General features: G+C 34.0%; 1 protein-coding gene across 15 annotated transcripts; it reads left to right on the forward strand.

Moving 5' to 3' along the window:
* LOC125674737 (uncharacterized) lies at nt 1-25,019 on the forward strand. Of its 15 annotated transcripts, none has more exons than XM_056158067.1 (22): nt 251-871; nt 10,476-10,576; nt 11,377-11,406; nt 11,897-12,014; nt 12,263-12,280; nt 13,936-13,961; nt 14,365-14,505; nt 14,920-15,015; nt 15,117-15,178; nt 16,185-16,307; nt 17,013-17,093; nt 17,851-17,964; nt 18,323-18,334; nt 20,153-20,261; nt 20,415-20,555; nt 20,757-20,862; nt 21,048-21,133; nt 22,661-22,736; nt 23,080-23,168; nt 23,661-23,730; nt 24,016-24,156; nt 24,301-25,019. In XM_056158067.1, the coding sequence occupies exons 1-22, from the start codon at nt 266-268 to the stop codon at nt 24,412-24,414; spliced, it is 2,460 nt and encodes an 819-aa protein (XP_056014042.1). In that variant the 5' UTR covers nt 251-265; the 3' UTR covers nt 24,415-25,019. The 15 variants fall into 15 exon arrangements, with proteins under 15 accessions (XP_056014044.1, XP_056014045.1, XP_056014042.1 ...); XM_048912001.2 differs by lacking the exon at nt 251-871 and adding an exon at nt 3,330-3,833; XM_048912003.2 differs by lacking the exon at nt 251-871 and adding an exon at nt 5,018-8,836.

Here is a 25,019-nt window from a genome sequence, read left to right on the forward strand (position 1 = left end):
TGGCATTTACGTTTGTTTGAATCCTTAGTAATACATGTTCATTGCTGTGCCTCAAAGTATGCATACGCTGTGTTTGCCTGGTTGAAATAGTTCTGTGAAAATTAAAACTTGTACATCTTTGCGCTAAAAATTTCAGTGAGATTTTAAAAGTCCCTATTGATGTATATCAAAAGGATTTAAAATGAAGCACGTGTTAAACAAGTGGTTTGTCGGGTTCAGGAGCATTCTGGTACATAAAAATCAATCAAAATTCTTTGCTTAAACCATGGAGGTAGAAACAAATAAACGAATGGATTCTAATGTGGGAATTAAAATACTGAACAAAACTAAAAGTACGCCATTTCAGAAAAGAATAGCGTCGATTGCTTTTAAAACTGGAGATGATGTCACGGACTGGATGAACGCTGGTAACAGAGCTACCGCCAGCATCAAGACACCAAAGTATGGACTGCGCAGACGCCCGCCTAAACTTCCATCACCGCTGGTTCGACTACCACCCAGTAGCATCAGCGATACACCAACAACAATGACTACAGACTCCGCATCACGTTCTACGTATGTAACTCTCCGCGGGTCAAGCATAACTCCTTATGCATTTTTGAATTCAGAGACATCTCGAACAAAATCAACTATTGTTACAGACAACGAGATTTTGTCGAAAAAAGATGCAACGAACACAGACAGATCAACGAAAGCCAGCTTGAGTCAGAAGGAAGTTCTGGGACCAATAAAACCTGATGGAAAGCGGCTACCTCTCAAATCTCACACATCAATGGACAGACATTCCAATGGTTCTCTGGAAATCGCCAAAATTAGTGAGTCTGCACCGTTACAACGAATGGAGTCCAAAAAAAGCCTGGTCCACCCCACGGTAAGACTGCAAGTTTTGTAGAATATACAGGTTAATAAAATCGTGGATATACAGGCAAATAAAATCGTGGATATTAAGGCAAATCAAATCGTGGATATACCGGCTATTAATCAAATCGTGGATATACCGGCTAATCAAATCATGGATATACCGGCTAATCAAATCATGGATATACCGGCTAATCAAATCATGGATATACCGGCTAATCAAATCATGGATATACCGGCTAATCAAATCATGGATATTAAAATTTTCCAACTCTCATGTTTCATCTAAATTACGCACATGGTCTTGTATAGATAAGTAAGTTGTAAGAATGAGAATGATAGCTGTCAGATCGTTGAGTAAATAATTGTAGAAGGTCAAATAGTGTATCGCAGTGGCTTAATGGAAACAGTGTGTATCGCCAAGTATTCCACAACTCAAATCAATTGCTATTGATAAAAACACAGGTAATATATCTGGTCTGCACTGATAAAATGAAATAGACATTCTAAGTCTTGGGTTTTCGATAAGTAAAGCCCCATGGCCTCCCGCAGGGACACAGCCTAATCCAAGTGTGTTGCATTGGTGGTCAAAGAATTACAAGTACACTATTGTCAACAAAGGGAACAGATTTATCCAATCAAGTCTTGCTTTAGGACGGTTCAATGTTGACAAACGGAATTCAGATTTACCAAGTGTTTGTAACGATCCTTGGTCTTAAAAGAGTTTTAATACGCGATTATCCAATTACTACCAATAGTCTGAGTGGGCTCCCGACCTTTTGATTCGATGCAATTAGGAAATTGTTTACTTCGGTTGGTAATAAATTGTCACACATGCAGCAATTTTCATTTTATAGACATACAGTAAGGTAATAAATGAGGGTGCGATGAATTAAACTGCACCAATCTTACATTAATAACTATCTCATAATAGCTAATTGCAAGTAGTGTACACGAATAATAGTCAGTTGAAGTAGAAATTTGATCACATTGTGGTACAATTATAATACATTGGACTAAAGTACATGATTCAGACACAGCTGGTGTATTCACAATTAATAAAACAACAAATGAATTCGTCTGTTTGATGGTCAGCTGCCAATAGCATGGCGTTTTTCATTATTGCTCAATCTTCGGTCTATATAACAAGGTTACTGGTATTTAATTAATTAATTCTTATTTGATTAACATGTATCAGGTTGCACATAGCTTGTGAATTTGTATGGAAATATATATTATTTTTTATGCCACTTTTAAATTTTTGACTATCTTCGAGATAATATTCAAGATTGTCTGACACAAAATCTCAGATGGCGCACTTCAAAGCTCCTATTTCAGGTAAGGAAAACAGGACGGGTTTTAACAATTTAATCTGCAAGTGAAAAGTTTCAGACAGTTCGGTTTAAAAATAGCCTTCATGTGGATGGGTTGTTTTTTTTAAATTTTGAAATCCTTTTATTGTTAAAGGCGTGGTACAAAATTTAATCACAACTTTTTTTCAATCGTTTAAAAACATTCAGATAAGTCCTTTGTGACTTCATTGAACTGTGTACATGAAGACAAGTGTGATTTGATGATCATTTGGATTGAAATTGGGCACACGTAAAGTATTATATGTATGATAATAAAGCTTTTCACATTTTAGATGAATGACATACTGGGACATTAATTATAAATCTGTGTACTGATTATTCATTACCTTGATGCAAAATGTCAGAGTGGGTACTACAATTATTTTTACGGGGTTAACTCCCTTTGCTCAAACATTTCATCAGATTGACCCGTGTAACCTCTTTTATAGATTATGATAAGCAATTGTTTTATCATCATTTCACCATGAGCTGTAAGTGTTGTGAAATTGACATTTGTACTATTTTATACAACAACATGCATTTCCTATAGGGTTGAATGTTAAATTAATTAGGCAATATTTGTAAAGTACATAAATTTTCAAAACGTCCCTAATGAATAATTTTCTGTTACTGTTACATAGATCGAAATATTTCCTATGGAATGAAGGAGAATCGTTGATAAAGTTTGAAGTGCCATCTGTGTGGTTTTGATTTTAACATCTGCGACTTAATTTAAGATACAACAACTCTAACCTTGTTTCATCATTTTAAAGTCCAACGTTGAGAAAATGTTGCATTCAACGTTAAAATAGGTCTTGATTTCAATTTTGTTTGTACGTTCAACGTTAAAAAGATGTTGAATTTTCAATTTTGTTTCAATGTTGAATACTTGTTTATATATCAACGTGTATGTATTTCAACATTGGATAAACATTTAATTGCTAATGTTGGACATTCATTTCATATTTTCAACTTTGAAACCACGACGTTGTTTGTCTGCTGGGTGTTGAGTTCTTTAAAATGCTTGAGTTGAGTTTTTTTTCGTGTTTTTCATTAGATTAGCAAACATTGATTTACCTATCTTGAGGATTAAAATGCCATCATTAGATAGCAGAGTCAAAACACAAGTCGTCAAAGACGTCGGTGGTTTAAAAATCGGTTTTCGATCATTAATATGAAGGTTTTTCCTTTAGTTTGCGCATTTATCTCTCGGTTTCCATAAAAAGCACAGCATGGCACGCGTAACCTGGCCGCATATTGAGATTGCTTTGGTAGAAAAACGGGTCCAAATTCGTTTAGAAATTAAAATCGGTGTCTCATAAAACTTTAAATGAAGTTTGAATAGAGTCAATTTACTTATTCGTCCTCAACACTGCCAAGTCGCTACACGGAGTTATAAATAAATGCAATATGCACGGATAAAACAGTGAGCGTTTGTGACAATCCATCTCGTCATAAATCAAAATGGATACTAAGGAGGCTTTCTTGGTTGTGGAGAGTTCTAGAGCTGTATTATATGATACTAACAATCGCTGTCCGGAGTGCGTTCTACATAAATCACGGACTATGTTCCCGGATCTACCCTCACAGTATAACCCATCACTCACCACACCCGGATCTAAGGTACCCGTTTTAACTGTTTTTACAGTCAGCTTTTATTTGACCTTGTTATTTGAAATCCTAGATACTAAATATTCAATTGTAATTGATTTATACATGTTCAGTTCCTAAAACATGTACACGTTATCAATGCTGTTAGAATCTGTTTCAGTCCATATAGAATATGTAATTAAGTACAATATGTCTTCTTACAGCCCGTCATTTATACCCCAAGTCTTAGAACCTGTCATTTATATCCTGAGTCTTATAACCTGTCATTTATATCCCAAGTCTTATAACTCTTCATTTATATCCTGAGTCTTAAAACCTGTTATTTATATCCTGAGTCTTAAAACCTGTCATTTATATCTTGAGTCTTATAACCTGTCATTTATATCCTGAGTCTTATAACTCTTCATTCATATCCTGAGTCTTATAACTCTTCATTCATATCCTGAGTCTTATAACCTGTCATTTATATCCTGAGTCTTATAACATGTCATTTATATCCTGAGTCTTATAACCTGTCATTTATATCCCAAGTCTTATAACCCATCATTTATATTCCAAGTGTTATAACTCGTCATTTATATCCTGAATCTTATAACCTGTCATTTATATCCCAAGTCTTATAACCCATCATTTATATTCCAAGTGTTATAACTCGTCATTTATATCTTGAGTCTTATAACCCATCATTTATATCCCAAGTCTTATAACTCGTCATTTATATCCCAAGTCTTATAACTCTTCAGTTATATCCTGAGTCTTATAACCTGTCATTTATATCTTGAGTCTTATAACCTGTCATTTATATCCCAAGTCTTATAACCCATCATTTATATCCCAAGTCTTATAACTCGTCATTTATATCCTGAGTCTTATAACCTGTCATTTATATCCTGAGTCTTAAAACCTGTCATTTATATCCTGAGTCTTATAACCCGTCATTTATATCTTGAGTCTTATAACTCGTCATTTATATCCCAAGTCTTATAACTCTTCAGTTATATCCTGAGTCTTATAACCTGTCATTTATATCCTGAGTCTTAAAACCTGTCATTTATATCTTGAGTCTTATAACCTGTCATTTATATCTTGAGTCTTATAACTCGTCATTTATATCCCAAGTCTTATAACTCTTCAGTTATATCCTGAGTCTTATAACCTGTCATTTATATCTTGAGTCTTATAACTCGTCATTTATATCCCAAGTCTTATAACTCTTCATTTATATCCTGAGTCTTATAACCTGTCATTTATATCCTGAGTCTTATAACCTGTCATTTATATCCCAAGTCTTATAACCCATCATTTATATTCCAAGTGTTGTAACTCGTCATTTATATCTTGAGTCTTATAACCCATCATTTATATCTTGAGTCTTATAACTCGTCATTTATATCCCAAGTCTTATAACACTTCATTTATATCTTGAGTCTTATAACCTGTCATTTATATCCCAAGTCTTATAACCCATCATTTATATCCCAAGTCTTATAACTCGTCATTTATATCCTGAGTCTTATAACCTGTCATTTATATCCTGAGTCTTAAAACCTGTCATTTATGTCTTGAGTCTTATAACCTGTCATTTATATCCCAAGTCTTATAACTCGTCATTTATATCCCAAGTCTTATAACTCTTCATTTATATCCCAAGTCTTATAACTCTTCATTTATATCCTGAGTCTTATAACCTGTCATTTATATCTTGAGTCTTATAACTCGTCATTTATATCCCAAGTCTTATAACTCGTCATTTATATCCCAAGTCTTATAACCTGTCATTTATATCCTGAGTCTTATAACCTGGCATTTATATCCCAAGTCTTATAACCTGTCATTTATATCCCGAGTTTTGTAACATGTCATTTATATCCTGAGTCATATCACCCATCAGTTAATCAAGTTTCATTATGTTAAACCGCATCTTGCTAAATTATGTACAGTGCGTCATCATTTCAACTTTATCATACATGTATACTTGGTAATGATTATGCAGATTCTACACTGCGTGATACGGGTGACGTTACAATACCAACGACCGGTCCGAAAATCCATATCACATATCAAACCGGTGTGCAAAAATGCATATCAAGCCGGAAATTACGTATTCGCTCGTAATGACCAGTGTATCAAAGTTTTTACCTTAGTAAATCAATGTATCTAGGTGTTTACTGTAGAAAAACAATAAATCAAAAGTATTTACCTTACCCGTAGTTAGCTAATGTACAGTTATGTATGTATCAAATTAAGGTTTTACTGTTGTCAATCAAGTTTTTACCATTATAGTAAGTCAAAGTTTTTACCATAGTAAATCAAAGTAGGCAATGTGTCAGCTACATTGTATTTCTTGATATATCTTTAAAGTGCAATATATTGACCTGCATGTGACAAAAAGAACAGTACCATCATGTAAAATCAACCCTCTAACCCTATATCAGATTACCACCACATCCCCCCCCCAAACAATATTTATCAATAAGTATAAAAAAGTGCAGTATATGATAAATAAATTATTGCATGCTTAAATCCATATCATGTGTCATATCAGCCCTTGGGCTCCATATCAATCAACCCTCGGGCCTTCGGTGGTCGGGCTGATATGGGGCCACTCGGGCTGCTATGACATACGATATGGATTTTAGCATGTAATATTTTCTATGTATCAGATATTTTAAAAATGTTGTCAATGAATAATTTCCCACTGTACTTGATTATTTTGGATAATTTCAACGATTTTTTAGTCTCAAAGTTTCATGCTGTTTTAATAATTTAAACCATGTGACAACTTTGATTTGGTGATTTCTGAAGAGATAATTAGTATAAAATGTATTAATTCAACAGGTGGCATTTCCCGTTACTTAGTAATCTAGCCAGTAACACGATCTTGAACTTTGGAAAGCAATTAAATAATTTCTTTAATTTGCCGTGTGTTTCTACAAAGAATATTTAAGAGCTGAATGCCTCTTTAAATTCATTTCTTTTTGAAGTGCTCTTTTTCTATCTCTCTGCTGTGTGTAAAACGACACGTGCATTAGAAAATGTCCCATGCGTTATGAAATACACGTTAATCGCCTTGAATCGATTGAAATCAACCCGTTAGAAACTATTGTTACTTTGTACATATATAAAATGCTCCGTTTTATTTTTGAAAGCATATTGACCGTTATCTCTTTGGCGGTGGTAGTGTGTCGCCCCTAAACAAGTCTCGGAAACACCAATCTTTCCTACTGAAAGGGTTAATGACATAAACTCGTGTTCTGTAGCGGCGTTTGGGGTACTGCCTTGATACGGCGTACCACAGAACAACATGACCTCTGTTAAACCACACATATTAATTCTTAGTACGAGACGTTTTATCGAATATGTTGCGTAATAAATGCAATTCACCAATAGATAAGTTAGATTTATTCAGACCAATTGCATTGTAAAATCATAGCATGAAATTGTTGAACGAAGCCGAAAATGTGTTTAAATACTGAAGTTATATGGAAACTTTACATATCAAACATTAAACAATTATAGAAAAGGTGAAGTGCATAGAGGACATATATGGAGGAAATGTTTCATGAAAATATCTAATAAATCTTTAAGTAGACCGGTTACAAGCAAGCTAGAAATTAAGTTGCGCATTTCAATCAATATTTCCTTTGAAGTTTCGCCGTGATGTTTACATTCCTGGCAGTAACAACAAACGTCACTAGCAACTTTAAAATGAAAAGAAACTCGAAGGTCGCTTGGAAAATTTTCAGCTCTGTAATAATCTGTGTTAGAAATTATTCTTCTGTACATGTACATGCGGAAAGTTCCTAAATGAAACATTGTTTCATTGGTCTAATAGAATATAAAGATTAATAATAGCTTTGTTTCGTTTTCTTTGCATGTGAAAATTTACTGCATAAGAAAAAAAGAAGAAAAAAAAAGACGGACTTTTAAAATTATCTTTATCTGCTAATGATTTCTGAAAGCTTTCATTTTAACGTTCCTAATGTAATGAAACCAAAGTATATAAACACACAGGATTACCGAACTGAACCGATCCCAAAATATCTCTATGATACGACCGTGCAGGCATTAAAACTACGATTATCAATGTTGTTTACCTGCGGAGATTCTAGAAAGAAAAAAAAAATCAATCGATGGATCCTTGGTTAAAGATGCATCAAGCGTTAAAGTTCTGAAATATTTACATTTAAATTAAAGACCCCGGGTCTTATTCAAGACTATATGCACATATATATTGAAAAAGTTATTCAAAATATTTGCATACAACGATTTTTAAATAAATTCAGTTGGCAAAATTCCCCCAAGTGTTGAAAAGACGGCAAACTGAAAAGAGCCTTACACTCAACGGAATAAATGTTCTAGTAGATAAAACTTGAACCATACATCAATTTATAAAACAGTACATTATTGTAAGCCGCCATTCGATAACAGATATTTAACATTCGTCACAATCCATCGGTTTTAAAAACTTAAGATGTATGCTGAATGAGCAGGGAGGATAGCAGCGTTCAGTAGGGTCTGCGTTGTTAAGGGTTGCCGCTCGGAACAATGGTGATTTAGCACAAACAATGCAACTCCGATCTTGTTTCATCTCCTATCTTCATTGAACAAAGAACTTCATCACGATACGGTTGATAATCTAATCGTTTTATTTATGCACCGATTGTGTTCAAAGTTTTCATAGAGTCCACGTCTACTTTTGCAAAGGAATGGTTCGTTAGAAGACTTTTATTTTGAAGTATGGACTGGTATTCCATGTAAAAAAATATATACTAAAGGATGGATGAAGACGTGATTTTACGAAGAAAACTTACATTCAGAGTGAATCGTAATTCCATGAGATTTTCGGATTTAAACTACTGAACAAATTACTGAACGGATTCAGGGAAAATCTGATCAGAATGGAAGGTGGTGAGCTGGCCCTGAGTGTTTATGACTTGTATCCCACCAACGTGAATTCCAGCGGACCCATCACTAGCTTTATTCTAGAGGGAACTAAACTAAAAGTACCGGAGGTATATCTCGTACAACAGTAATAACATCTTAAAATACTCAAGTTAATTCCTGTTGATTATTAGAGTGAATTATAATAATGTGAAGATCTTTAAGTTCTGAATCATTCAACGCAAGTCCACTGAACTGGTGACCTTAGAAAGTACGCTAAATCTCTTCGCTTAATATTTCTTAGGATCTTTGGTCGTCCCATAGAACTAATCTGAAATCATTTAAATCCTTGAAGCCTATGTGCTTCAGACATGTACGAGTTTACTTATTATGACACTGTTTATTGAAACTCATAACATGCGGTTACTACATTTATGTATGCATGGCGAGAGTACATGTGCATGTATAGCTGAATATTTAAACTGAGTGACCTTGGGCGTGTCAAAGACCCTGTCTCACTACAATGTCTTAATTAAGCAACTTCTACCGAGGTATAAAGATTTTATGTAATACGCTAGCATGAAATTAACTAAAACAAGTTAAGAGCCTGTGAATACGCTGTTTAAAAGTTACGTATAATGTGTTCTAAACACGCTTTAAGTAAGTAGAGTAATTCTGAGGTCGTCTAGCAAACGTTAGAGACATCCACACATTTTAAAGAAACGTCCAATATAAGTCACAGATATGTTAGAAATAGGTTGCAAATAGGTTAGACATAAGTCCTACCTACGCTACACGAATTCCCAGCAGTTTTATGCATGCACAAAGTTTTGGTTTTGCATAACTTATATCACCTTATTTCAGCGAGCTTGTAACTTGTTGAAAACTTATTCATAACATAAAACAGCGTGTGTGCTCTTCATGCTATACATCGTAGTGGGACAGCCGCATAAACGCTCAATACCTTCACTGCAGCTCATTGATAGAACGCTCGCTTCATAACTAGATTCAAGCCCCTAAAACAAATGACCTTAATCGTGTAAAAAGTGTCCCGGCAAGCAATGACGAAGTGAATGACACCTTAAAAACTGAAATCTCACTTTAATGTTAAGCGTTGAGGTACCACCTCACGTAGGGTAGGCGTTGCCACGATACAAAATCCTCACTGCATTGGCCTGTAAAGTAAAATTTAATACTATAGCTAATTGTAATAAAAATTTTGATACTATAATTAGCTATAGTAAAAACTATAATTATCTGTAGTAAAACTGTTATACTATAATTAACTACATGTAGCAATAGTAAAAACATTGATACAGCAATTTAACCATAGCGCCAACTCAAAGCCTTCTTATCAGCCAATAATAATGTTAAATATGTTTATAGGAAATAGATTTTCTGTCCATTTTGAATACAGATGAAAAATGACAGAAACGTATTTCATATAGATGTACCATTATCATATAGATGTACCATTATCATATAGGTGTTCCATTATCATATAGGTGTACCATTATCATATAGATGTACCATTATCATATAGGTGTACCATTATCATATAGATGTACCATTATCATATTATAGGTGTACCATTATCATATAGATGTACCATTATCATATAGGTGTACCATTATCATATAGATGTACCATTATCATATAGGTGTACCATTATCATATAGGTGTACCATTATCATATAGATGTACCATTATCATATTATAGGTGTACCATTATCATATAGATGTACCATTATCACATGATGTTCTTTACAGTTTCGTCATATGTCCTACACCAATAGGACACGAACGTCCGTGGATGATGGAGAGTTTAATATTAACCCAGAGCCGGTGCCTTACCAACCTCAGAATTTTATGTATGTATATATCTATTTGTCTGCTGAAGAAACGGTCAATAGTGCATATTCGATAGGTAGAAATGGTAATCGAAACGGAGAAATGTGTAGGCAATCATGATCAGATACACTTATTCTTTATGATGTCTGTAGAGTTTTTTATATAGCTGTACAAGCCTCGTGGTTAATTTGATTATATTGAAGATATTCTGCAAAAAGCATCCAAATGAAATAATAATTTAGTCGGATCATGTTTGAATCATAACTAACACCGCAATGAAACAATTCCTTAGAGAGCGTTTAAATGACCACGGAGAGATATCATCTTGACCACAGAAGTATTCAAAATTCGGGCATTCTATACAGTTAACATGCGTGTCTTCATTAAAGTCGTTAGTTTATATCAACCTAGATCCTTTGTTGAAGAGGAACACACGTCTGACGTCGTGAAACATTATAAGACAATTAAAGTCTATTAACATTTTATAAGGGTATTTTGCTGTGAATAGACATGTATGTCTGCATTTTAAAAACTTTTCAGTCACACCGTACAGGATCAAAATATGTACATTTTCTTAAAGGACCATAACTTTGGTGGGGTTTTTTTGCTCTAAGAATAAGTTCAGAATTAAGTGGTGTAAAATATGGTGGGGGTGAAAAATTGTATAGATTTGGACTTTTTAAGTTTGTAATTTTAAAAAAGTATGTTCTCTACACTAGGTTTTGAATGTAATTTTATCTTATTTTACCAATGCGAGAATTGCATTGTTGACGGGTTTAGTAAACACCCTGTATGTACTAAGCCTTTCGATCTCTACCAGACAGCCCCAACTGCCCCGCATAGGGACGGAGTGAGTATAGCGCCTGACATGATTACATGTTGGATAGTTTGGTATTTAAGGTTTTAATAATCAAATGTTGTTCATGCCTGCATGTGTAAACGTCTGTAAGGGGAGGATGTTTTGGGGGTCAAAAAGTGATTTTATTTTCTGTACTAATATACAATGAATTAAAAGAAAAGATATATCTCAAGTTTTATTAACCCAAAAACAAATTAATTGCATCCGCATTGAAATTCATGTAAGCATTAGGCATGAGATTTTAAACTAAAATGCATGGTTTGATGTTCACCATACATGTACTGATAAACTGTAGTTGTTTGTCGTGAAAATAATCATTAGATTTTCTTTCAAAATGTTTTTTGTAAACTTTGATATTCTTCTTTATCCTATACATGTTTTTGTTGTCATTGCTGAAAAAAGAGGACTGATATTCTTGTTTTTTTGTTTCGTAAAATTATGTATGAATGACGCTTTTCAGAGACATTTTGCGTTTCTGCAGGTCTTCCACATTACTTAAGAAGGTTCCTATACCAAAACGTCATTTAGATTCCTTTGGAGGCTATGAATATTCATTAGGTTCTAAACGCGGGGTGATCCTACACACAGATCGCTACCAGGTGAGTGGTTTGTTTTATTATCCTCCTACAATGGAGTGGGAACGGATATAGCAAGTGACGGTCTGAGTGAGTGAATTCATAACGCCCAAATATTTCAAAAGCATCGGGCTCGATGTAACTTTCAGTTCTGAATATATCCAGTTGCCAGAGGATGCTTCTCTTTGCGCTGCTCATGTACAGTTAAAGAAGAAGAAAACATTATAATATTGAATTATCACGATTTTATTTCCAATCCTTGTGTTTCATAGAGAGACGGTGCTCTTGTGGTAAATATATGAATATGCTAGAATATTCCGTTAGTTCTTCGTAAAAGTTTACACTTATTTCGGGCGTTGTTGTGTTTTAGAGCTTGCTCTTAGACTTGCATGTTGTGACTCCGGCAGCTTTCAGAAAATATATGAATAGGACTTAATTCCCCGTCTGATAAAATAATCAAAACACAGCGAAAAATTTGTGATGAAATTCAGAATAATGTCTGTTTCTAAACTACATATGTAGTATTTATATACTTTCATGTATACCAATAACACATTTAAACAACATTTTTATCAAAGTTTAGACACCGTTTACACGCTCACAAGTACATAAGATTTTCATCCCTACAATGTGCCTGATACTTTAGTAAAGGTTAATGATAAAAAAAATAATCCACCGATATTTAACGTATCATTTGCGAATGTGGAACTACGACTCGTCCATCCGTTATTGATATAATGCTGACAATTTAGTTCACATGACCAAAAGTTCACATGACCATTATCCTAAACACAATGAGTCCCGCTTAATTCCCCCTCGTTTGATGTAATCAAAATACAGTGAACACTTTGTTGTTTGTAATTACATGTAAACTTAAATATAGAATAATTATCTGCTTTTGAACTTATGATGGTGCATGCCAATAATTACATAACTTTGCTGTAGAGTCTCCATAATCATTATAACTATGTACATAGACAGACTGTCTGACAGAAGGGCGTGTTTTACTATATGGCTCATAAATGTCCGCCCTAGCACTGCTCATGGATTCCAAACTGTCAACTCCCCTGTTAATTATTAATAGGTACCCGTTAGTATATAGTTGTTCTGTCAAGGAGTTGTGGAGAATACTCTTAACGATTCACTGCATGTACATACAGCCCCACCCTGGCTATAATGTCTTTGACGTAGAGACAATGACATGTTCAGTTGTTTGATATCCAGGGATAATGAAGGATTTGCCTCCTACAACCGGTCCCTAGCTTGAAGTCATTCGGAAACGCGGAATTTGCAATTTGTGTTGCCTCTAACTCCATCAATGCTATCTTTTGAATTTGGAAAAAATTGATCCAGCGGTATTTGAGAGAGAAAAAAGCTGAAACGTTAATGCTGGACGGACAAAATCAAATACCGATGTTTCAAAAAAGACCTAAGCCATGCAATAGAGTAACAATAAAAATGTCTAAAAATAGAAAGACAAAACATACATGTACAAGTACATGACACAAAGTGGATTTTGTTTTGGTTAAATAATACAATTTGAATATTCCATGTATATGAACATGATCGACGTTGTATCTCGTAACTAACAGAATTGATGGAATTAATGAATTCAATGCCATCTTATATATGTTAAATCAATTTTATCATTATTTCAAAGACAGAAAAAAACATTTTCTTCCCATTCACGAGAGAAATTGAACTTTTCTCCATCCAGTGCATGCTTTAACTATCATTTGACCTTTATATATTAATTCAATATTATCTTTGATCTAGCACAGGTCTTTGACAATAATTGTGAGAATGGACTCAAACATCTCCCGTTAAATAAAGTAAATTACATGTATTTCCAATTTATAATTTCTTTGTAACTTGTATATTAATAATTTCTTTTAAATTATGATATGGAATACATGAGACATCATCCTCTCCATTTCATTTGTAGTGGGATGCTCCAAAGTCCTTCGAGGGGTAGGTAGATGTCCGTGTTTTTGATGTGATTTTTAAGTGCCAATTTGGGTATTTATTACCATTGATTGATATTACCTACTCAAATAAGTGATATCACATATTCAATAGGAGAGATTACCTCACCAACTCCAATAGAAGATTACCACTTATTTAAGTTAGGAATAAATAATATTACATTTTCCTATAGGTAATGTTATCATTACTCATTGGAATACGTGATAACACCTACAGGACTTTATTTTAAATTGATGATATCACTTTTTGAAACAAGTGATACCATTTATTGAATAGGCGATGTTACATATTCAGATATGCGATATCACTTAATGGTACATGTAATAAATATCAAAACAACCACTGTGGGTTCCTTCTTCTGAGTCTCTTAGATGTTTCATTTCTTCAGCATGAGCCAGAGGGACAGACTAAAGGCAGAGTTAGAGTACATGGAAAGGTTGCGAGGGATCAAAAGACGGCGGGAAATGTTACCTCACCGAGCACAGCTGGACCTGCTAATGGGAGGAAAGAAAGTGGAATTCTCAGAGAGGTCAGTGCTATAGTGAAGTTTTCTAGAAAGACTATGGAACTTATACATGTATATAACACCAATACAGGACTACAGTTAAACACTTATCATATGTATACATGTATATAACACCAATACAGGACTACAGTTAAACACTTATCATATGTATACATGTATATAACACCAATACAGGACTACAGTTAAACACTTATCATATCTATACATGTATATAACACCAATACAGGACTACAGTTAAACACTTATCATATGTATACATGTATATAACACCAATACAGGACTACAGTTAAACACTTATCATATGAGAAAATTTGATAAATTACAATTCAACAAGTAAAATGTTGATCATCAATTTAACAAGTGGTTGGAAATGTTATGGCTTTTGTATAGCTTCTGAGATTAATGATTAACTTGCAGATTTGACATACAGAGGGAAATTCAGAAATTGAAGTCCCTGATTATGCCCAAAAACGCGAGAGATTTATTTCATGGAAGAGGTTTTCAGTTGCCAGAGTAAGTTTATTTCAATATTTTGTTTTTGAAAATTGTGAGACGATGTATCGTATATCCCAGTAATGTGAACTACATAAAATGGACACTTTCTGTATGTACAGTCAGCATTCCTCACTGAGGCCGCGTCAACCTCCAATTCTGGACTATGACAGCGACGAAGATAGTAAGTATACATCCTAATATATAATGACGTCATAAAACAATCCCTATGATAATATACAATATCTTGTTTTTATTAATTCTAAAGTTAACTACATTTTCATTGCATCTGCTACATTTCTTGTCTAAAACTTTAATCACTGTAAAAATCTGATAACTTTCTTTTCTCTAGAAATATAAGAAGTACATATCTTGTCTTGAACATAGAATAGTCTTCCATATTTCTCTTTAAAGGGACTGATTCACGATTTTCCTCCAAATTTTGTTTTCCCCTTTAAATGGTCAAAATGTTTAGAAGGTTTCACAAAAAATTAAGGTGATTCATCATGACAGAAGTTCATTATAGAGAGTTTATTATTTGTTTTGAAAACAAAAATTGAGGTGTGTTATTGTTTACGGGGTTTTCAAAATAAATGGACATTGATCCAAATTTATTATATATATATCACATCTCAAATATACTTTAGGTAAAATGTGTCATTTAAAAGTTAACATTTGTGATTGTACAAAATGAAGATGCTTTAAATTACAAAATTAACGTTTCACTGGTTTGTTTGTTTACGTAAAAAGACTGGAGTCAATGTTTACATGACACAGAATCAAAGCTAAAATATTGCTCGTATCCTTGCATCCAGACGGTCCAAATTTTGGTTATCAACATTAAATGAGCAATAGTTTTAATTTTCAACATCAAAAATGAAAAACATTTCTTTCGAAAAACGTGAACCAGTCCCTTTAATATCTACTCTTATTTTTAGTAGCAAACCTTTTCTTATGTAGAAGTGTAATTTCATGTTGTTTGTATAATTTTTTATCACCCAGCCCACCAAATACCATGTCTTGTGCATGTCTTATGTAAATATCACCCTAATTTTATATCATTAATATCATACATATTAATTAATTAGAAATAAATGCCCATAATCGACTCCAGAGGACATCTATTTTGATTTGAATTTTGTACAGAATTGCCAAAATTATGTATTAAATTTGACAATTGATGCTTTCAGCCTCGGTACCATCTAGTCACCGTCTAGGCAAACAGGTCATTGACCCAGATACTGGGTTACCGAAACCGAGACTGAAGCCAAACGCTGGTCAGCTTCCCAGAATAGTAAACAGGAATGTTATAGGTACTATATCAGTTTGTGACTTCCACGTTTCTTGAAGTGTTGATACAATAATGTTTGATATTTGTCCTCTTTAACCACACAAACGGTAACTACTGTCCTATTTCAATTTCAGTTTTTAATGCAGATCATACGCTTTGATTGTGCTTTACATTTAGTTCATTCAGAATGCAGCTCATGCTTCTTATGTGTCGTTTCGTATTGCTTTAGTTAAGTCTTGTTTTGTTTGAGCATCTTCAAAGAAGTACGTGTAGAAAAATCAAGATTCTTTAAAACACATGTATATTCATTGAGTTATGACTGTATGAGATCAATGCAGACGACAGATATTGTCACAGCTTTGAAGTTGAAGGTAGTATGAAATAATATCCCATCGATCATAGACGACTTAACCAAACGAAATTGAATAAACATCTAATGTAAATCGACAAGTATGCACACTCTTTTTAAAAACTGCATGTTAATGTCGTTGTCAAACAAATTGCTGTGTATTTGGACGACAAATAATACCAATAAGTTTGCAATAACCATGATGCTTTAAAAAGTAATGACATTAAAAATACTTATGATTTCATATTTATAGCAATAAATAGAATTTCAATGATTTTTTTTACAATCCACAATTCAATTAAAATTGATTTGTTGTAGTAGCACTGTTACATGTTTTGAGTAGCACGTGACTGACACGTGACTGTTCTCCTCCTTCAGGTTCTACTGAATCACCTCTTCTTCTAGCCAGAGAAAAGCGCACTGTAGATCAAATTAAGGCTAGAATTAGCATTCCCGCAGGTTTGATCACATGAACACACTTTTTTGACATTTTTTGCTTCCGAAGCACATTTGCCTTATTTTCACTGTTGATGAATTATGTAAATCATGTATGCATATTAATGATAATTATATAAATGCTTAATTACTCTTAAAATCTAATGTAATTTAAAAGTTAGTAGTCTTATTATAGCAATAGATTTTTTTTCATTATGTTGCGATAGTATACGATTGATGTGACAATAACACGGACATTGATCATCTAATATCATCCCACTCAGATGACTTAAGCACACGCCAAACAGACGGAGAGTGACCAAGCTGACTTCATTACTGTGTGATATACTTACGATTTGATTGTATTGGAACCTGAAACTGACCACTCCCTTTAGTTTGTGACGTCATTTCCTGTGTGTCTCCTTGTGAAGCTTGCTTCTGCTTTATTCATATGCAGCTTTGTTTCTTTTTGAATTCGAGATTTGTACAGTACATGTCGAGAGAGGAGACACATAACATCGTGTGCTGTGTGCTGTTTGAGGGTTAAAAGTGTATTGTATGATACGCTTGCTTACTGTCGGATCCTCTATCAACAAGTATAGCATACACATCATTCTGGTAACTCTTCACGTAATCACGGGAAAAGTATAACGATTCTATCGATGTAAAGTGATTGGACGACTAGCAAATCAAATTCCATTTCGATTTCAATGAGAAAATTGCGCATAACTCTGCAAAGATTGAGGCAACGTATTTTGCATAGTATGTGGTTTGACTACAGAGCTACAGAGAGGCCGGAGGCCGATATCTATAAAAACACACGATATGGCGCAGGAGGCACCCCGATTCTCGGAGGACGGTCCGTGGGGCACCCATGAACTCTTTGCTCGCCAAGGTACACTCATTTCATATTTTCCGAGACTTTGAAAGATGTGACGTGTAAAAGAAATGTAATTCCCCATGAAAAAATGTTTTCAAGTGATCTTTGTATCTATATATGTATATTGCAACATAGATGTATGGTGGTTTAAATACTTTTTTGTATGTAGAGATATATGTGATTAATAGAAAAATAATCTTCAAAGACAATTGATGATAGTTGCATTTCTTTTATATATTTATTTATGACTGTATATATGTAACTGTCTTTTGATATTGAAATTGTTATGTGAAACATCAAAATTAAATGCAAATTCATATCAGTGAAGTTTTCGTGCTTCCAAAGACGATTTCATGTAGTATTTTTTAAATAGGTCGAAAATATGGTAAGGCCGAACTTGTGTTCATTGTGTACAAGTGTTTTTAATGCAAGTTATTTGGATACATGTATCATCCATGAATTCCATATCTGCATGCTGAATGACCAAGCCTCACTAATCAGACATCTCTTGAATTTCTTTTCACCTAAATCATGCTGAAACGGAGAGATTCATTAACACTGCATGTACTTTGAATTCATCCTTTCGGATTGTTAAATCGTCTTTCAATTAGACGTCATTTTAATTGGAGTAAAAAGTAAATGTTTGGAAGTGTTCATTGAAAGTGTTCGTTGTATGTTCAGGTAACACCCTAACCTCCACCTCTGTATAGGACGTGGCTTCAATACAAAGCAGCATGTCATGCATGGATTCCAAATAACTCTGCAGTACTAACACTTAAGCTTCACTGTAGCTATCAACCTATTTGTATTTCTTTTTTGGTAGAAGTATTTTTGTACAGTTTTTGTTTTTAATACAATACAAATGAATATTTTGAAGGAAAAAATATATCATGTACATGTAAGTCATAGTACTTTTACATACTCGACCTAAATTCCTTTACAATCTTATAATCCTCAAATTCTTTTAGGTTTGGGGTATTTATAATGTTGTAAATTCAGATGGAAAAAAAAACAAAACAAAAAAAAAAACACCCAAAAAAGCTTGAACGTAGACGCCTAATAATTCCAATATTACAAGTTAGTAAATATTTTCAATAACTTTTAAAGCAAAGCGGTGATTTTTAAAATATAATTTTACTATTAATTCAGTAGAGTATTTTCAATCACTTTTTAAGTAAAGCAAGGTAAATGATATTTCTTTAATTGTCATTGGTTAAGTAATTCTTGATATGGTGATCAGATGTCGTTGTGCTCCAGCACTTTGAGTTGCCGATGTTGTTACAGCATGCATCTAAGCTTTTAAGTATGAATTGTCTGAAGGTGTTTTATAATCAGTTATACACAATATTGTACAAATTATCAATGTTCATGTAACTTGATGTATTAACATTATACTATATGGAATCTGGTGATAATGAAAAATACTTCTTTACAAGTGCATGAATGTTTTTCGGCACAATTGGATCAATATCTCGTAGTCTAACCTCTAGAAAACCTTATCCATTATTTAAGAAAGAAATCCTTTTAACTACTTGCATGGCCGCTGATTTAAAAATGTCTAATTAACCCTTCGATTTATACGCTTAACGGATTATAGTCACTCCATAATGCATTTAACCCGTGTTAAATCCAATAAATACTGCTAGACCAAATTCACAAGTGTCAGAAGGCCAGCCAGATGTCATGAAATGCGGAAGACGTTTGCAAGCATTTTCTGGAAAACATGAACAAGATGTCCAACTCTGAAAACGAGAAGAAGGGAGGGACCGCCGCATTAAGTAAACACGTAATTCTACTTCAGTTGTCTAGATGTAAGTATTGGCCTTTGTTTTTGACTGTTCAGAAGCATTCAATCATTCCACGCGCAAGTCTGCTACTGCGAAAGATTGCTTGGCTGAATACATCAACTTAGAGCTATGACTTCAGAGTAATAATTCCGCCATTACCAGTGCATGCTTTCCATGTTGCATTTAACCAAAGTAATAATTAATACAGTATCTATATTTAACAATATCCCATATTTATACTCCATTTAATGCTTGAATACTAACTATTCAATTAACATTGATCAAGTTACATCGCTTACCCTAACACTGGTGCTGGGTGAACCATCAGAGATGGAGAACGATTGTGTTCTCTCTAAAACTTCTTTACTTTTTCATAGAACAACGAGTGCGTATACATTTACTCTGGTCGTTGTTAGGTATGAGTCCTGCACATTTGAAGCGGTCAAGAACTAACATCCAATCAAAGATAGACTCCGTGGTAAATAGAAGTGCTACCTTACCTGAAACCACGAATAGTCAGCTCAAGTAAGTTAATGTATTATTTACATGTACATGTACCCCTATCTGAGAAATCAAATATATAGTGTGGTATTTAGTACGAGCAGCTAAAAAGAAATTAATAAAAGAAAAATTGTAAAGTAAACATTCCAAGGAACATTGTATATGATGAATTTGCAGCCTTACCACGAAAAATGACGCCGTGAAAAGAGTGGAGATTCCTTCTGCTGTTCATCCAAAATCACGTGGTACGGAGAAAGCGGAACCGATGTTAAATTACGGGAAAAATCCACTTGACATTGACAACTTGAAAGAAAACTTGTAAGTCTGCAAGTTCAGACACTTACAATTGCAATCTAAATCCATTGCACTTTTTTAAAGTATGTCATTATACTATAAGCTAAGCGTGCGCTTGACCTTGTATGGAATCAGAAAAAACCACATTCAATTTCATTTGTAACCTACTGACGACTAAATTCAATTTCATTTGTAACCCACTGATTGTAATTGTTTCCCTAACAGACCGGAGCAGGACGTGGCTGATCTGGAGAGAATAGAATCCCGGCTTTCGGGAAGGTCTAAACTTGCAGACAGTCCAATGAAGGCAGCCACACCAAATCCTCTTAAAGTACAGTAACCTTATGTATATAGCTTGTTAAAGCCAAGGACGTGTCTTAAAACAGATAGACTCATTCAGAATTGTAATAGTTTTGTTCAATAAATAAATCATGGTATTGTTAATAATTACAAAATGATTTATTATCTAAATTTATTAAGCTTCCATTCAAACAAAATTTGAATTGTTTACAATAGGGAAGTGAACTCTCTCGCTTACTGCCAGAAGAGCAGAAAGATGAGCTCAAGAAAGCATTTCACAAACTGGACACTGATGCAGACGGGTGTGTATTTGCATTTTGTGCATATAGTTACATTGTACTTTCATTTTAATATCTTCACTGTGTGTTCTCCGCTTCATTTCTATTGAAATCCATCGTTTGTCATTTGCGACTATGAAGACACGTTTTTCTTGTTTTGATACCTTTAGATTCGGTTTTTAGTGACATCTAACCACGCGTGAATATATACTTTTCAAAAACTCCGTATTGTTGAAATTGTTGGAAAATATGTTTTCTGGTTTATTTTTTATTTTACCTTTGATTTGAATAAGTATTATGAATAACACTTATTTACATGTACATGCATATTACATAATGGTTTATTTTATTTGTTTCGAGTTTGTCCTATTTCACTTTACCATCGTTCAAATATGAAAATCATAGATATGAAGACAAGTCAAAGTCAGGTGATTTTCAGCCGTTACGTTTTAAATAATTTAGGCCCTATAGGTCAATTTGTACATGAAAGTATTTGTATATATTTTTTAAAAATGCAGAAAAATATAATTGACAAAATGTCTTTCTTTGGTTTGTTAAATGTGTTGTCTGACTGTTTCATACCGATTGTAAGGCTGTTCTTTACATACTGATTTTGACTACGGATTACTCCTTTTACCTAATCAAGATAAATGTCTCACAGCGGGTAAGACTAATCAACAGGACATGCCTGGTCCTCCTATGCACGTGATCCCACCACCGGTGTGTCCAGGGTCCGGGTTTGTCCTACTCTTAATTTGTATTCTTTTTAGGAATTATGAGATTGATCATCGTCCGTTATCTGGGCCCAAAATTGGAATAAACTTATCTTATCGTATCTTCACTTTTTCGTTTACATTCACTGTGCGTATTCTGCTTAATTTCATTGTTTGTCATTTGCAACAATGAAAGTTCTGTTTCAATCTAGTTAAATCTGGTTTTTGGTGCCGTCTGTCCGCGTGTGAATATGCACATCCCACGAACTTCGCGACCTATTTCGCGGCATTAATGAAATTGTTGGAAAATATGTTTTCAGGTGTATTTTCATGTTTTTTTTGTTTTTGTTTTTGGTTTTTAAATGTAGAATAGAGAAGGCATACCTATATTATAAATGTAGAATAGAGAAGGCATACCTATATTATAAATGTAGAATAGAGAAGGCATACCTATATTATACGATGGTTTATTTTTCGAGTCTCCTTTTTGGACCATTTCTTTTTCCCATCGTTCAAATATGAATATCATTACCAAATATGAAGACTAGTCAAAGTCAGCTGTTATGTTTAAAGAACTTACAGGTCAATAATATCTTCTTTTACGTACTTGAAAATATGTATATATTTTTATTTTAAAAAATGCAGATAAATATACTTAATACAATGTCGTGTTTTGGTTTGTTAAACGGGGGATGAAGATCGCAAAAATTGCTAACGCGGGTTATGCATTTGAGATCTTTATATCTCGTTTAACAAACAAAATGAAGCATTTTTATAATTTATTACAAAAGTATTTGGACATAATTCAACTATGTAGATCAATTTAACTTATTTGCAGTCATTTGATGTACCAGCAATTGAAATCCCAACTTCCTCCACAGATGACGTCCCAACAAGAGAGGTTCTTGAAACAGGTGAACATAAGTGGTTTCTGATGTCGTGAATATAAGTGGTTTCTGATGTCATGAACATAAGTGGTTTCTGATATCGTGAATATAAGTGGTTTCTGATGTCGTGAACATAAGTGGTTTCTGATGTCGTTGAATATATGTACTGAAAAATGCCTAGAATATTTTGTAACAGAAATACATATGTAACATGAAGAGCGATACTATAGCAGTTGAGGGAATGTGGTGCATCATCGTCAGTGTAGTTATACATGACTTTTCCTTTCTTGAAATGTATAAAGGTTAAAAACTAGTAAATAAATACCTCAAAATAGATTAACAGACTTAAGATATGAAAATCTGTTTCTAGGTGTATGACATCACAAGTTCAAGCACATTTTTTGGAGTAGATGAATTTATGACTATGTCAACACTGACCAAAAAAGTACAGAATCTCAGGTAAGCCTAGGACCGAGTTAGCCGAAATTGTTTATCAGCTACACTGTTTGAACATTATAATGGAAATTCTCGCCGTTATGTAGTATTTCTTTCACGACGTGGGCCGTTTCTGTATGGAAGGTGTACTCAATTGATTTAAAACGTCGTATATCAGTTCTTTTGTAATTATAATATATCGACAAGATATATACCTTCGACAATGGTCGACTCTTACTGTGGCAAATTTTGGCATTACTTTTGACCTTGACCTCTGATACGCACGTCATACTATCTGACTTTTCATGTCTTTCCAAAGACCTGACCAAGTTATAGTCACTCATAGACGGAGAGACAGACAAGCTAGACTGACCTCAAAATACACCCCTCCCCATCATTCGATATAGATACATGTATTTAGGTATTCATATTTTGATGTTTTTCTATTGTAAATTATTCGACTTAAGCAATTGGCAACACATATTCATTATCTTAACATCTTCACTTTCATTTCAGAGACGAAGCAGCAGACAGCTTCAACAGCCTCGATTTCTCCTTGTTACATAACAACATTATCAAATACGTGGTGAGGACAAGGCAAATTCGCTATAGTCAACGTTTATATAGAGTGTCGTATTTTACCCATGGTGTAAAATTGAAGTTTACTAAGCATTATTAGGCAGCAAAATGAGGAAATATAGCCTCAGTATATCGGTAGATGAAATTGAAAATTAGAATTTTACATGCTGTGTAAAAGAAAAGTGATATAGATTGTGCAGTAAAACTGAAATTTGGCACACGAAAAATACGTTGTAAACTTTGCCAACACCCTTTCACGACTGACAAATTTCCATAATAACTTTTATTGCAGGATCTGTTCCAGTCTGTGGACCGAAATCAGCGCGGGAAAATTTCTCTGGACTCACTTCAAGAGGTCCTGTCGACAGCGCTGGAGGCCGATCTGTCAGCAGACGACAAACTCTGGAGCAAAACTCTTGACATCGTAGACCCTGTAAGTTTCCATGAACATATACATCGATAGCTATAACGTGCACTGACACTAATTGAAATTTGGAACGCTGTGGTTCGGTATGTTTTCATTTTAGCTTATGTAATAGAATAATGCGTAATAGGTCTCTGATGTTATTTGTTTCAGGATGAAGGCGGGAAAATTACCAAGATCGAATATTTAGCACATATACCATACTTTCTGACTTTAAAACTAAACCCCGAACCAGGGTCTGTGCCGAATGCTGGGAGATTCCAATGACCCCTGTAGCCTCACCTGTACTTGTATAACGCAACGAATATCAGCTGTAGATTTCCTTTCCAATGAAATAAACAAGTATTCATCACGTAAAGCCAATCTGTGATACTGAAATAAACAAGTATTCATCACGTAAAGCCAATCTGTGATACTGGAACAAACGTGCGTCCAATGAATGTTTTTGTTGTATATGTGCTTATACATGTATCTACATTTGATTTGTTGATGACAAATCTACAACGTGTGCATTATACATGCATCTTCATACTTAAAATGTAATGCCAATCCATTGTACATGTGATGTCTCGGTAGATGTAACGTTCAGGTCATTTTAACGCGTAAGAATTTAAAAAATTGCAAATTCAAGTAATGACTGTCCAGCAATTTGGATGTATGAGGATGGGATATAGATTTGTACATTAAAGCACATGATTATTTTTGCTAATCACGTGTTCTATTACATACATCATTTCACATACCCTGAACCTAGACACATTATTGAGTGAAGTACCTTGTACATAAACATGACATCTTATTCAGTTACATGTATGAAATGAATATTGTCTTACTGTGAAAAATGTAATGTAATAAAGGAAATTTGACAAATA

Source organism: Ostrea edulis, chromosome 3 (genome assembly GCF_947568905.1).
Source record: "Ostrea edulis chromosome 3, xbOstEdul1.1, whole genome shotgun sequence".
Lineage (NCBI taxonomy): Eukaryota > Metazoa > Mollusca > Bivalvia > Ostreida > Ostreidae > Ostrea > Ostrea edulis.